Here is a 14,702-nt window from a genome sequence, read left to right as displayed (position 1 = left end):
GGCTCAGGATTTGCACTGTGAAGCGCCGTCCATGCATTGAATGTGGAGGCATCAACACTTGAGATTTCCACCTGCTGCTTTTGCCGGCAAGAGTATAATGTGGCACCAGCGGCACACTTTTACACAAATACCTCTCAGACAGCTTCTCATGAAATGACGCAGGTGTAGCAAATGTGGTGCGAGTTATGTGAAGAGGTGTGGAATAATGAGAGCTTACGGCGTCCAGGTGTCGGCGCTGTCCGGCGTTACGTGCGCTCTTTTGTACGCGCTCGCAGACGTCTCGCGGCTTGATATCGTCTGCCGAGTGCTGACAGACGACTGAGGTGACTTCTTCTTCTTTTTGCTGCCCCCCCGAGGAGCCCACAGCTGAGCTCCACCTGCAGAAGATGACTTCACTTTGGATGTGAAAGCGCCATCAGACCAAGACATTGTTGAATTTTTTGCAAGGAAAGCTATTTTCTGCTTGTAAAAGATGCCTTAACCGCTTCCTTCGTCTTGCTTTATGCACTTTTATGTGTTATAGTCGTAGTGTGATTATTCTCAAAGGCTTCCAAAGAACTCCATGAAAATACATGAAATGTTTTAGAAATACATTCAAAAAAAGTCATCAACTAATATGGAAAGTCCCCACAGTATTTATAGAAAGGTAAGTAAATTGCAGAAAAAATATTTAAAAGCTTAATAAAATTTTGAAGACATTTAAGCGTTTTTTTTTTTTTACGTTTTCATCTTATGTTTTTTTTTTTTTTACATTAAAAAATGTTGTAGCCTACCCAAAATAATAAAAATAAAATTATTTATAGAGCGCTTTCAGGCAAAATGCTGAACTACATAAAATGATTAGGACTTTATTCTCAGTATTCTCACTTTTAAAGTGAGAATTTTCACAATTCAGAATTCTGAGAATAAAGTCAGAATCCTGTCAAACTTTTTTTTTTCTCTTCACTGGCCTTAATCCTCTTCCGTACTGAACAAAATAATCTGTCAATCTGTCTGTAATCAAAATTCCTCCCAGATATTCATAACAATAAAACTTAACTTTACATATTAGATAAAGCTTCCAAAATTTTCCAAAAACAATAAATAAATAAACTAATTCATTAAATAAAAAAAACTAACTGAAACCCTTTTTTAAGGTTTTCTGTTAACCCAAAAACCTGGAAAAAATAAATAAAATGAAAACAAAAGTAAAACTTTCAATGAATGACTTTTAGACAACAAATTAAAACTTCAATAAAAGAAAGTATGATGTTTTTAAACGTTTGCATTTTGGGAATGAAAAAAAAGTCGTTTGTCAGCAAAAAACTTCCTAAAAACCAAAGCCTATTGAAAATCTCCTTTTGTGTTTTGTGGCTCGTTTTGGTTTCGGGCCAAAGCGGCTGGAAATCCAAACTTTGCAACTTCATGTTGATTCCACTCACTTGCTTGCTGGTGACTTTGACTTGCTTGCTGCTTGTTTTTTTTCTGGCGCGTGCGTGCGTGTGCGCGCGCGCGGCGTTTGGATGGAGGGCCGAGGGCGAGACCCACGCCGCGTCTTTTCATACATCTCGCTTTTTTCTTTTCTTCCTTTTGCAGCGGATCCTTGCACAGATTTGTTGTCGTTGCTTTCATTTCCTCAGAGCTCAAAGCTCATGTGATCGTTCCAGCCTGCCTTGCGTGTGGCTTCTTTTTTTTTTTTTTTCATTAATATTCGGAGGGGCAGCTCAGAGAATCTCATTTTAATTTGGCATTTAAACATCTGTTTTCAATTTCCTCTGAGCGCGAGTGTGTGCGCGCGTGTACGACGGGTGAGGCGGAGAGTTAAAGGGGTGCCGAACCCGAGAGTGTCGAGGCGACCTTTCATTGCAACGCGAGCTTTGACTGCAGCTAATTGCGATGGCTTCAGACGCGCCTCCAATTTGCTTCTCCGGCACACATCAGGGTTACGTTTGCAAATGTGCTTTGCAGGCCAGGGTTCGGGTTTTCAAGTAAGCTTTCCAGCCTGGGGAGGGGCTTTAAAACAAAGATTGGGGTTTTGAGCCGGGTTTAGAATTTCAAACAAAGACTGGGGTTCAAACTAGGGTTCTTAAGGTTAGGGTTTCAGGCCATGGTTAGGGTTCGAAGGTAAGGTTTTCAAACCTGTGTTAGGGTTTATGTGTTGAAGTTAAGGTTCAACATGGGTTGGACTTCAAATTAGAATTGGAAGCCGAAGTTAGGGTTCCAAATGTGGGTTTCGAGCCAGGTTTAGGTTTTCAAATTAGGAAGTCAAACCGAGATTCGATTGTTGAGTGAAGGTTTCAAACCTGGTTTGAAATGTTTTGTGCTCAGCTTTGATACCAAAGTTAGAGGTTCAAATGTGGATTTTAACCTCGAGTTTCAAGATAACTTTGCAAACCATGATAAGATTTGAATTTAAGATTGTGCATTAAGTTTTTAAAATAGGGTTGGCGTTTCAAATTGCGGTTCGGAGTTAAGGTTAAGGTTTCAAACCTTGGTTAGCATGTCAAACAAGTATTCCGATTCTGCTCTCAAGCCAAAGTTAGGATTTCCAATTAGGGTTTCAAGTTAGGGCTTCAAACAATAAGGTTTCAAATTGGGCTTTTCTATCTTAGGTTAGGGTTTCAAATATGGATTAGGCGATACAGTTCGTATTTTATTTTTATTTATTTATTTATTTTTATTTTTTTTTTTCACAGGAGAGCTCAGTATTGTTCATTCGATTTGACATCATCATTGCTCTCCTTTTTTTTTTTTTTTTTAAAAATCCAACAAATCAATTAAAAAAAATTTAATAATTTTTTTTTTAAATACATATATATATATATATATATATATATATATATATATATATATATATATATATATATATATATATATATATACTTTTTTTTTGTATGTGGGTGAGTATGTGCGTGCGAGCGTGTGTGTATTCATCAGTTCACCTAAAGCCCATTAAAAAAAAATCCCATACTAATAATATAATATAATAATAAATTGCCAAATGCAGAAACATCAATGTAAGTTATCACGATGTGGTGGCTCTCGCTAACAGACAGAATTAAGTAACCGGAATTAGGTTAAAAAAAAAATTGCGTAACACAGTTCGTATTTTAAACAAAGTTCTGCCTTTAGCAGAGAAAATTCAACTTTCAAACAAAAATCGGGTTCGAAGACAAGGTTAGGGTTTCAAGCCGTGCCGTGTAGAGGAGATAGTCGTGTCTGGGGTCAAAGCTTCTCATCGTGGTCAGCATATTTCAACAAATCCGCCCCTCTGAAAACAACATTTTCACACTCTGCTCTCGGACTCGCACTCATTTACACACATTAGGACGCACACGCACACACACACACACGATCTGGCCACCCTGTTAATAGTGCAGGAAATGTTATCCACTGCAAGACAGCTGCAGGCTTACACCAAGAGACAGAATTCCTGAGGAGACTCGATTATCTCCAACACGCACGCACACGATTGTTGGATGGAATTATTGATAAAGTCATCAATTTGAAAAAGATTTGATAGCGGCAGCCCTACTTTGTGTCGTCGTTTTCATCAGCTTTTGTCCCGCCAACATTTTCAGACAAAGGCATGCAAAAAAAGGGGCCATGTGGGTAGACTGGGATCACTTTATGGCAAAAGGCTTTGCGGGCCCGGGTCCGAGGCTGAGGCAAGCCGTGTTCCCAGAGGACTCGCATGTTTGGGGGGGCGCACTCAGCTGTGTTTACAGCAAAGAGGTGTTAGTTTGGAGGACGAGGGGGGGAGGCGGGAGGGACGGAGGGCGGGAGGGAGGGAGGGAGGGCGAGCGAGCAGGGGTTCGCAGCAGCAGTTTTGGTGTAAACATGGCACCGTGCCAGCTCTTCCTTGGGCCTCTTTTTTTTTTTTTCTTCTTTCATATCCTTCCATATTCATTTTGCGCATCTCAGATGGCGGAGTTGGGGGGGTTTGTTGGGGGGGGGCACAAGACCCACACCGAGCTGACTTGCTCCTCATTTTGCCAGCTATGTTTTGATTACAATCTAATAGCCGAGTGAGGGCGGAAAGTCCCCGTGGTGCTTTCTTTTTTTTTTTCTTTCTTTCTTTTTTTCCTTTCTTTTTTTGGAGGAGCATTTCGGGAGTACGTTCTGCAATCGGCGGCTCCGACAACAACGTGGCAGCTATGCAATAAGATATCTCAATTCAAAGTTGATGTCAGCAACACAATGACGTAATATAGCCATGGAGGGTTTTAAATGAGTGTTTAAAGAAGGGTTAAGGTTTCAAGTAGTAGTTCAAGTTTTTTTAGTTCACGGTTTTGTGGTTTTAAGACAATGGCATAGTTTTCATGACTGTTAAGTGAATGTTTCAAGATGAGCTCATGCTTTCAAATGTGTGTTTTACAGGGATGTGATTTTTCCGCTAATTCGCGGAATTCCGCTTTTTTTATCTCCCCCCAAAAAAAAAATCCGATTTTTTTTTTTATTATTATTATTTTTTATTTTTTATTTTTTGTTTTTTTTAGTAGTAGTAGTAGTAGTTCATTGTGTATGCACATGACTCCGACAGATAACATCTTCTGCTATAACAAAGACATTTGTGGTATGCTCTAATATGAGTTACTTTTCATTTGGTCATGATACAATTATTTGTTCATGAAATTTGAACTCTTCAACATTATTTATGTGTTAACTTAGTAATCACATTAGTTAGATATGATGATATTCTCAGTGATAGTTTTTAAAAGCAAAGGCAGTCCAATGTTTTTGAATGTGACTGATTTTGACTAAAACTGCCATTTTATATGGGATAGTTCAATATACATTGAAAATTTATGCTGTTGTTTTGTACTTAAAAACACGGAAAACCCATGAGCTCCGGGGGGCTCCGCCCCCCTTGTCCCCCCACCTAGCTGGGTGCCAGCGGCCCCCAGACCCCCGGCTAAATTTTCAGATAATTTCACTTTGGTCAAATCACATCCCTGGTTTTAAGATAAGGGTATGGTATTAAATTTGGGTTTAAAGATGGGGTTAAGGTTTCAAGTTGGGCTTTCAAGATGAGGTTAGTATTTGAAATTAGGGTTTCAAGCCAATTGTATGGTTTGAAATTTGTGTTTCAAGCTGGGGTTAAAGTTTTCAAGCTCGGGTTTCAAGATGAAGTTAGAGTTTCAAATTGGGGTCTTAAGGCAGTGGTATGGTTTGAAATTTGGGTTTGAAAATGGGGTTAAGGTTTCAAGTTAGGGTTTCAAGATGGCGTTAGGCTTGCAAATTAAGGTTTTAGTCTGAAGTTGTGGCTTTAACTGCTGCATTAAGGGACAGCCAAAAAAGATGATTTCAAATCATCTTTTTTGGGCGACCTAAATCATTTATTTTAGTCTAATACTAGTTTTTTAAATGAACGGGACAAGGAATTTTATTCTGCCAATTCCTAATCGGTTGCGCCCGAGTAATAATTCAAAAGTTTATGCATCCTAATTAGTGTGTTGTGGTGAGACTCGGTCACCAGGGGGAGTAAAATACGGTCATGCAGACACAAACAAAGAAGAGTTTCACAACTACTGTGCGTGACTCACAGATAAAGAATATGTGCACGTGACTATTGTCTGTGTTGTGCTGTCTTTGGCGTTTCCATGGTGTTGACATTTCGGATCTCAGAAGCATCACTCTACTTTTTTTACTCCTGTATTTTTTCTCCAATCTGCGCGTCTTTCCCTTTTTTTCACCTCCGCTGATGGGATGTGAGGAGAGCGTCGCGTTGCACGACTGGGCCAGCGTCTCGACCCAATTGAGGGTAGTCAGGAATGTGTTGGCCGCGTCCTTACGTGCGAGGTTTCCCGGAGCGAGCCTGACTCCAATCTGGCATTTCGGGAGCGGGCGCGAGAGCGTGAGACTGCGCCGGCCAAAGATCACTCCGACCTCCCCGAACAGCTACAAATAATCCTCCCGTGATTACGTACGATCACATACGTGGCCTGAAATTTACTAGCACTCCTCATATGTTTCATTTATGTGTTTTTTTTTTTTTTTTTTAATGGGAAATTGGTTGTTGCTTTTTGGTCACGTCTCCCACGCTCGCCTTTTCTGTTGAGATGATGTCAAGTGACAAGATGACGATACCTGCTGACCAGGACTTGGGTTTGATTTAAGATTATTTATGGCCACAAGACATCCAGCTAATTCATATTTGGTGCGAGGGTTCCCGATGGGTGGTCACTAGTGTTCATTTTATCCGCCACTTTTAGTCCAGCTTCAATCACACTTGTTAGTTTTTTATCATAGTTCATCAAGCTCATCCTGTTTTTTATTTAGTCCATTTTTAGTCGACTATAAAAAAAAAATACAGATAAAAAATTCTAGTCTTTATTTTAGTCCGAGTAAATTTTATTCGTATTTAGTCAACAAAAACTGTCAACGTTTTGGTCTAGTTTTAGTCAAGAGAAAAGTTAGTTAGCGGTCGGATTAACGTTATTGTTGGAATGTTAGTCATTGGATTAATGTTACATTCTAACTATAATTGACTTCTTTTCTTCTTCTTTTTTTTACCTTTCACCGTGAATCCACTTCCTGTCTGTCCCGCGTGTTTGTGCATTTTGCACTCCGTTAGCTGCAGATTTGAAAGTGTGTGTGTCAGTGCGTGTCGTTAGCAGAGACAAGATTTTAAAAAATCATAAAATTTTTGTCGCGTTTTGTTCATAAACTAAAATGTCCATCGATTTTAGTCCAATTTTTATTAAATGCAGCAAATTTTCGCCCTGTCTTCATTAGTCAACAAAAATTCATGCTGATTTAGTCCCAATTATTGTTTATTAATTAGGGTTTTTAGCCTAGTTTTAGTCCGGTTAAAAATGTGCCTTGACAAAATTATTTTTGTTTAGTTTTTGCTGATGAAATTCTCACCATTTTTTTTAAGTTTAACACTATTATTGGCATAACATGTGCCGCGTGTTTGTCATATGGACCCGAGTCTGATCAATAAACGTTGAATGAATTGACTAGCGGTCACAACCCAAAACCATCAGTTTGGGGAGCTGGCTAGCCCGTGTGTTGTCCTCGGGACGCGCTCGTCAGGGACGTCACGTTATGCTTCCCAAATATGTTGAACCGCTGTTTTATGAGCACCTTTCTGGATGTCGCCGCCTCTAATTGAACGTATTTTGTTCCCCTGCAGTTCTGCGTGACGACTTCAGGCAGAACCCCGCCGACGTGATCGTGGCAGCCGGCGAGCCGGCGGTCCTGGAGTGTCAACCGCCCCGCGGGCATCCAGAACCGACCATCTCTTGGAAAAAAGACGGGCTGAACATCGACGACCGCGACGAAAGGGTCACGGTGAGTCGCCCGGCGATATATCGACGACGCGGTGAAAGAAATCGAACGGCCCCGCAGATGCGAGTCCAGTCATTATCGCCACTTGAGTTGTTTGTTGAAACATTGATTAGCTCGTTATGGCGAGACAATCCGAGCCTGCTGCTTAAAAAACCTTGATGACCGGGACGGAGAAAGCGCCTCGCTCCGTTAGTCGGCAGCTCTGCATTGATTGGCTGCCGTCCTCCTGATGAAATCCAAAATACTTTTGAGCTGAAAGGACTCCGCAGTGCTAACAAGCAGTTAGCAGACGCTAGCAATGGACAAAATAAGAGCAAAGCGTCTCGGGAGAGTCACGCAAAGCTGCAGACAAAGAAATCTCCGCTGCTACGGACTCGTTGTGCCTCTGGATCGCATTTTTATAGCTTGGCTGACAAAAGGCCGTTTTTGCTTCTGTGTTCCTTCAAAGTGGTAAGAACACAATGCTGGTGTCAAACATTCTGTTTATAGTCGGGAGGGTGTGAGACGGTCCAAGCAGAAGACGAGTCCCCTTTTTTTTCTTTTCATGGCGCACTTTCCAGGGTGCTTACAAAATCACATTTACAAAAACCTAAGGTCTTCCTGCCTGTTTGGGAAAAGTCCTGAAATTTGCCCCAAATGTGCTACTTTCAAACCAGAATGAACTTTTTCTTCAACTTCATGCTCAGAATAATGAGTAGCGATTCCAAATCAAAGGATCCTCTCTTTTGTCCTGACGTTATTCCTGGCTAAGTCCAAACAGTCATTCGTCATCATCCTAAACTCATGCTGAGATCCTGAACCCCCCCCCGCAAAGTTTTCTCGGCACAGGTCACATGAGGTTGGGAGTCCTGGTCTCGAGTCAAACTCATAAAGTGCTGGCTTTTCTTTTTGTTTTCCTCCAAATCCGCACTGGCGCGCTCCGTCCGTCTCTGGCCTCCGAGCGCCGTAATTGAAAGAAACAAGCGCATAATCTTGTTTGAAAAGAAACAAATCATAACTTCCACCCCCTCCACCCCCCCGCGGTCCGCAGAGGCCGTTGATAAGCATGAAATCACAGCGCTACATACGTGACTGTTGCGGCCTGGGAGGGGCGCAGGGGACTTGGACTCCATGCGGCTCTTGTGTGCTTAGTCCATTTGCATCAGGATACACTTCAGTCATAGTCAAGTCACAGTAAACTCAACCTTTGCAGTAAAGTAGAGTGTTTCTCAATTGGAGAAAAAGATCAGGTGATTTTTCTGCGATGATGTCTTTAAAAAAGTGTTTGTGATGACATACAGTGTTCCCCACACCATGTTAATGCTTGGGCGGGCCACCCAAGGAAACTGGCCACCGCCTAAGATGTTTGCAAGAAAATTTCTTAAAAAAAAAAACGTGCCGTGCTATATATATATAAATAAAATAAGGCTGTCATATCTTACGTTTTATATATATATATATATATATATATATATATATATATATATATATATATATATATATACTTCCTGGGTGGAGTTTGCATGTTCTCCCCGTGCTTGCGTGGGTTTTCACCGGGTACTCCGGTTTCCTCCCACATTCCAAAGACATGCATGGCAGGTTAATTGAACACTCCAAATTGTCCATAGGTGTGATTGTGAGTATGGTTGTTTGTCTGTGTGCCCTGTGATTGGCTGGCAACCAGTTCAGGGTGTACCCCGCCTACTGCCCGAAGCCAGCTGGGATAGGCTCCAGCACCCCCGCGACCCTTGTGAGGAAAAGCGGTCAAGAAAATGGATGGATGGATATATATATATATATATATATATATATATATATATATATATATATTTATTTATTTATTTATTTATATATATATATATATATATATTTAGATATATATATTTAGATATATATATATTTATTTATATATTTATATATATATATATTTAGATATATATATAAATATAAAATAAGGCTATATATTTTTTTTGTTATTTATTTATTTATTTATATATATATATATATATATATATATATATATATATTTATATATTTATATATATATATATTTAGATATATATATAAATATAAAATAAGGCTATATATATATATATATATATATATATGTGTGTGTGTGTGTGTGTTCCAGCTCATAAAATAACATATCAGAGGTCAGAGTCATTGTATGGCTCATCTGGAAACGTTATTGCGCCAGGTAAGATGTGGGAAATCAAACACACAATTTAAATTCAATTTCTCTTCTGGGTGTAAATAGTTCTCTAAAGTAAGCTACATGGTTCATCACAATACTTTAAGCATGGTTCCAGTTTTAAAAATATGCTGTCAGAGTTGAGATCAAAACAGACCTACAAGCTCCTCAAATCATCACATCAAGCGCGGCCGCAGACGGGAACGTCCACGTTGCGTTGCACGGCAAGACGTCCAACGTGCAGCATGTTGACGCCCGAGTCAATTTGTCAAGATAGAAAATGCTTAGCAAATATGGAAGTGCGGGAAGCAGACGGCGGAAAACTGAGCTCATCAAAAAGCCCCCTCGCACCTGACTGCAGTGTTGTCGTTAGCGCAGAGCCTTCCTCCCGTCGCGCGGCGTGCCGGAGCATGCCGTCTCCATGACAACTGCAGAGTCTCTTGCCGTTTGTATTTTTGCAACATGCCTCTAAACCTCCTCATCTATTTTGGTTGACTGCGTACACGCTAATGACATGCTTGTAAAATGTATTTGTGACTTTGTGGTGTGGTTTGTGTTTCCGTGACGCTGCAGCCGGCTCGCTTTGGGCCTTCAGCGGCAACATTGAAGCAAATCATCACCTTGCATCGAAGTGAGACAGAAAGCCGACCGTCATTTACATTTTAATCGGTAAATTGATTGATATTGATTGATATTTGACATGTTGGAAACTCGGAAATTTCTGACATGGTCCTTCAGAATGAGTTGACTTTTCTGTCGCTTGGATTTATGCTGCATATGAGCTGCTTTGACGCAGAAATGGACAATTGCACCCGATTGCAGTTTTCAAGGTTGGACTAAATGTGGGTGGAGCTAAACATTTGACTGGACTATTTGAGGGAAAATAGACGGATGTATAATGGCTAGCCTGCTTGCTCGTTCGAACCGGCCAATACTGTATCTCTGGGCAGTCTTGCGATCTTCTTTTTAAAAATATTGATGACATCCACATCCTCCTCAACAAGAAGTTGGATTCATTTTTTTTCCCAAGGAAAAAAACAGCGAAACCTTTTGGGGTCGAGCTCGTGTTGCAACCGCAAGAACCAAATCTCGATGATCATTTTCAGTTCAATTCAGCGGTCGTCAATCATTTTCTTGCTACCCGGAAGCACCTTGGCAGCTATTGTTTCCAAACATTAGGAGAAGGTCTCGAGTCTGTAAGTCGTAAATCCCCCCCCCCCCCCCCCCCAAAAACGCAGCTGCGACATTGTGGCTGGTTTTGTGCGGTCGTTGCAGCTCATCATCAGCCTGCAAAATGAACACAAAAGAGGATGCGCGCTGAATGGAGCCTCTCACATTATCAGCATCGCCAAATGGCGCTAGACAAAAAATAAGCGACAGGATGGAGCCATCTCCCTACAATGTAGGCATAATGGCCAGCTTGTTGGGGGGGTTGGGGGGGGGGCAGTCCATGTGTCGAGGAAAGCTGCAGTTGACTTTGTGTCCTTGCTGTTCTGCCAAATCTGCCTTATAAGGTCGGGCAACTGCCATCGTCACGGGTACGCGTCGAGCAGACCAGGCTTGAAGTGGATCCTCGTGTCGTAGCCCCCCCCCGAAGGAGCGACAGTGACCTCGCACCCCCACCGCGCCACAACACCCCGCGCGGCCTTTTCGCTGGTCGCTATGCGGTCTATGCGGCCCTGACCTCAGACCTTTTGTGCTTGTCACAGTCTTTTAGTTGTTAAACAAACAGTAACATAATGACACTTCAAACCCTGGCAGCACCGCAGGGTGCCGCAAATCAACCCAGCTTTCCGCACACTCTTTAGATCCTCGGGCCTCCCGTTTCACCCTCAGTATTAAACAATGTAAAGTGTTGTCAGGACATCCTCTAGAATGACAATGTCTGGCTTCTTGGTCTCGGGTGCGATTCCCACTTTGGCTCTGGCTTCAAATCCTCGACATGCCTTTTTTTTTCCCCGTTGACTTTGGTTAAAAAGAGTCAGAGACGGAATTCCATAAAAGACCATCAAAGCCACCACCCGGAAGGCTTTGATGCGTGATGTCCAGCACCCCAAATTAACTCAACTGGATGAAACCTGGCAATCCCAAAAAGCTTGCCTCGTCGTTCTCGGGGTGTGATTGTTGCTTTTGGGTGCAAGAGTTCAAAGGAGCCCATTTTCTTCCATTAATCTTGATATAAAGAAAAAACGGTTTTCACAAGTGGTATTCAAACACCTGCAAACAAAGACCAGAAAAACCTTGAGAGGTTTTTATCCCTACTTCAAAACCTTCCGACATCACCGAGCGCCTCAAATAAACGGAGCTTGCCTCGTCACATCCATTTCACCTTGAAAGCTGTACTAAGGACGGTTTTTGTCTGTTTGTTTGGGGTGCAAGAGATCACAGGTTCGAATCAGAGACCGAGCCCCTTTTTTGTATCCTAGTTAAAAAGAAAAAAATGTGTCAGAAGTGGGATTCAGACGCCAACGAACAAAGACCAGAAAAATGGCACCCGGCAGAATTTTATCCCTGGGACTACTTCAAACCCCTCCAGCACCGCAGGGTGCCTTCCAGATCCTCTTCAGATCTCTCTGTCTCCTTTTCGCCATCATACATGGAATATTTTGAAGAACTGGACTCGTATCACGCGCATTGCCGTACCTAGTTCCAAAAAATATTTTGTGTCCCTGGTTAAAAAAAAAAAAAAAAAAAAGAAGAAGTGGGATTCAGCTACCTCGGAACAAAGACCAGGTAACCAATTACCCCAAAGTTTAGTCCTCACATTATCTCATTCACTCCCAGCTATTTTGACTGAAGCAACCCCCTTCACTCCCGGATGTTTCACTGGATTTTGACTGAATTTGCAAGGCCCAAAGAATATTGTGTTCTATTGAAAAAAAACATGGAACCTACCAAAAGAAAGATTCGATTCTATTCTTTCGTCAGAAAAAAAGCACATTTGTATCTGTTTCTGTTTTGCAGCAATTAGCATGAGAATGTAGCTAAGTGACATCATTATTCACAAAGCTGAAAACACCGGCAAAAAGAGCTTGTTGCAACATGACCCTGGCTGGCTCTATTGCACTCTGCTGCCACACTCTGTCGCTTCTTGTCATAACGACCATTGCTTTAAGCCACCTCTTCATGTCAGAAACTGCATCAAAGTCTTCTATATGTTCTAGCATTAAAACAACGTATAAATACGTTTTTTGGGGTTTGAATAAGTTAAACAACGTAAAGCTCTGCAAAATGCCCAAAGTTTGTTTTGCTGTCCTTAGGCCTCTGCTTCGGGTTTTAGAGGTCCTGGATGTCCTCAATGTTATTTACTACCATTTAGTAACTAACAAGCACAAGGCGGCCTTCAATATACCGAGCATGAAAAATGTGTTTTGATTTGATTAGCTCAAAGATGATTTGAACATTTGCCACGAAAGGTTTTGCGCTCGCAAAACCCAAAGGATTGTTCTGGCAGAGCTCGACTTGGCGCCATTCCAAGTTGTGCTTTTCCAAACATTGTGTGTCAAGTTTGCCATCAGTTAGCTCTCTAACGAGAGTATCAGTTACCTGCCTGCAGGTGGTGATCCCGGCCTCACAGGCGCTTTAAAGGTTAAGCCCCGCCGGGATACAGAGGCCCGTTGGTCCCCCTGCCATTGTTCGGCTGGTGTGCTTGTCAGCCGAGAGGTGTACTGAGGAAAAGGGATGGGGGGGGGGGGGGGGGGGCTCGGCTTGCTTGTCTCGTCTGACCCAGAACAAAGTGGCTCCTCTGGCCTGTAATCAAAGCCCTGGGAAATACCTGGACCCGGACGAACCGCATTCACTGCTCTTCATGCGCTCCTGAATGTTCACTTGCCGGCCCTAAAAGAAAGTCCAAGGAAACCGGCGAGTTCTTGAAAGAATCCTGGCGATTTCCGAGCGAGTAGCAACTCTTTGAGGCAGCTGGGAAAGTGCTCGCGGTCCTGCCGAGCCTCAGGTACTCCCTCTTGGGGGGGGGGGGGCTGCGGTTGTGTTGGATTGTAAAAGTGTTTTTTGGCTCAGCTTACCTTGAGGGGAAACAGGCCGACTGATAGTGATTTAGACTTTAAGTGGAAGCTGAGAGGCGGCCGCAATGAATGGACTCTTTCAGCAAGGACTTTTTTTTTTTCTTTCTTTTTGGGCCGAGCCCGGCTGTTTTATCGCAAGGGTTGTAATGACGTCCACGAGATGTCTGAGCCACACACGCCTAAATAATTCATTTTCTTCTCACTTCTACTCCTCAGATACGCGGCGGGAAGCTGATGATCACCAATGCGAGGAAGAGCGACGCCGGGAAGTACGTCTGCGTGGGGACCAACATGGTCGGCGAACGAGAGAGCGAAATTGCCGAACTCACAGTGCTCGGTAATTTGCATTTTGGCCTCCGATCAACGCTTTGTCTCTACTTTCATGCCTTCAAACTCATCGGCACAAATAACTCTTTTAAAACCCGATTATTGGTAATATTCGGGTTTTGCAAGGCCATTTAAAGGCGCAAAAATCCGAGTATGCTCCTTTCATAACCGGAATTCTTGCTCTTATAAACACATTGGGAATACCTCGATCAAACGGGGCAATGGAATTCTGACCTTAACCCAAATATTGAATGCATGTAAACGCTTTTCACACGATCCAAATATGTGCTTCCGATCGTCTCTCTTTCCCCGAGAACTTAATGGCGTGGGTAACTTTTAATCCGATAAGAGTGTGCGATGACCTCCAATCTGGCTCGCTATGCTATGAATCACACGCTGACACGAGCAGCTGCACCCGCGTTTCCCTCCCGGTGACCTCCAACGCAGCTTGACTCGGGATTTTATCACCGACTCCTTGGAGGCCAATTAAGATTTGGCCGAGTGTCGCCGCCGATAAACGACAAGACTTTTCTGCGTTTGGCTCGGCCGCTCTTCTGTCTTCATTACATTGAGTTTCTTGTGTGTCGCTTCACTTTAACTGTCAGGTGGCGCTTCCAACTCAATGTGCTGTGTGTGTGTGTGTGTGTTTTTTTAATGGATGGTTTTCATTCCAGACAAACATAACCTTTAACAAAATTTCAGCTAAGCACAAGAGGCTGACATCCAATTCGGTTACCAGCAAATAAACGTATCTTTTACTTCCTTACTTTACTCACTTCTGCGGTACCTTGACTTATGAGTTTAATTTGTTCCCTGACCAAGCTCGTCACTCAATTTACTCGCGCATCAAATCCATTTCTGCCACTGAAATGAACTGACGTGCCCATTAATACATTCCAGACCCCACA

At 42.4% G+C, this 14,702-nt stretch overlaps 1 protein-coding gene across 2 annotated transcripts in view; it reads left to right on the top strand.

The window, feature by feature from the left end:
* The window catches only part of robo1 (roundabout, axon guidance receptor, homolog 1 (Drosophila)), a 251,878-nt gene that overhangs the window by 196,108 nt on the left and 41,068 nt on the right, over nt 1-14,702 (top strand). For both annotated transcript variants that reach the window (XM_077565322.1, XM_077565323.1), the window contains 2 exons: nt 7,121-7,278; nt 13,684-13,804. In XM_077565322.1, coding sequence (XP_077421448.1) covers nt 7,121-7,278; nt 13,684-13,804 — 279 coding nt within the window. The remainder of the gene's footprint in view (nt 1-7,120; nt 7,279-13,683; nt 13,805-14,702) is intronic.

Source organism: Vanacampus margaritifer, chromosome 5 (genome assembly GCF_051991255.1).
Source record: "Vanacampus margaritifer isolate UIUO_Vmar chromosome 5, RoL_Vmar_1.0, whole genome shotgun sequence".
NCBI classification, from domain to species: domain Eukaryota; kingdom Metazoa; phylum Chordata; class Actinopteri; order Syngnathiformes; family Syngnathidae; genus Vanacampus; species Vanacampus margaritifer.
Note: the sequence above shows the minus strand (reverse complement) of the source record. Positions and strands in the feature narration are given on the sequence as shown.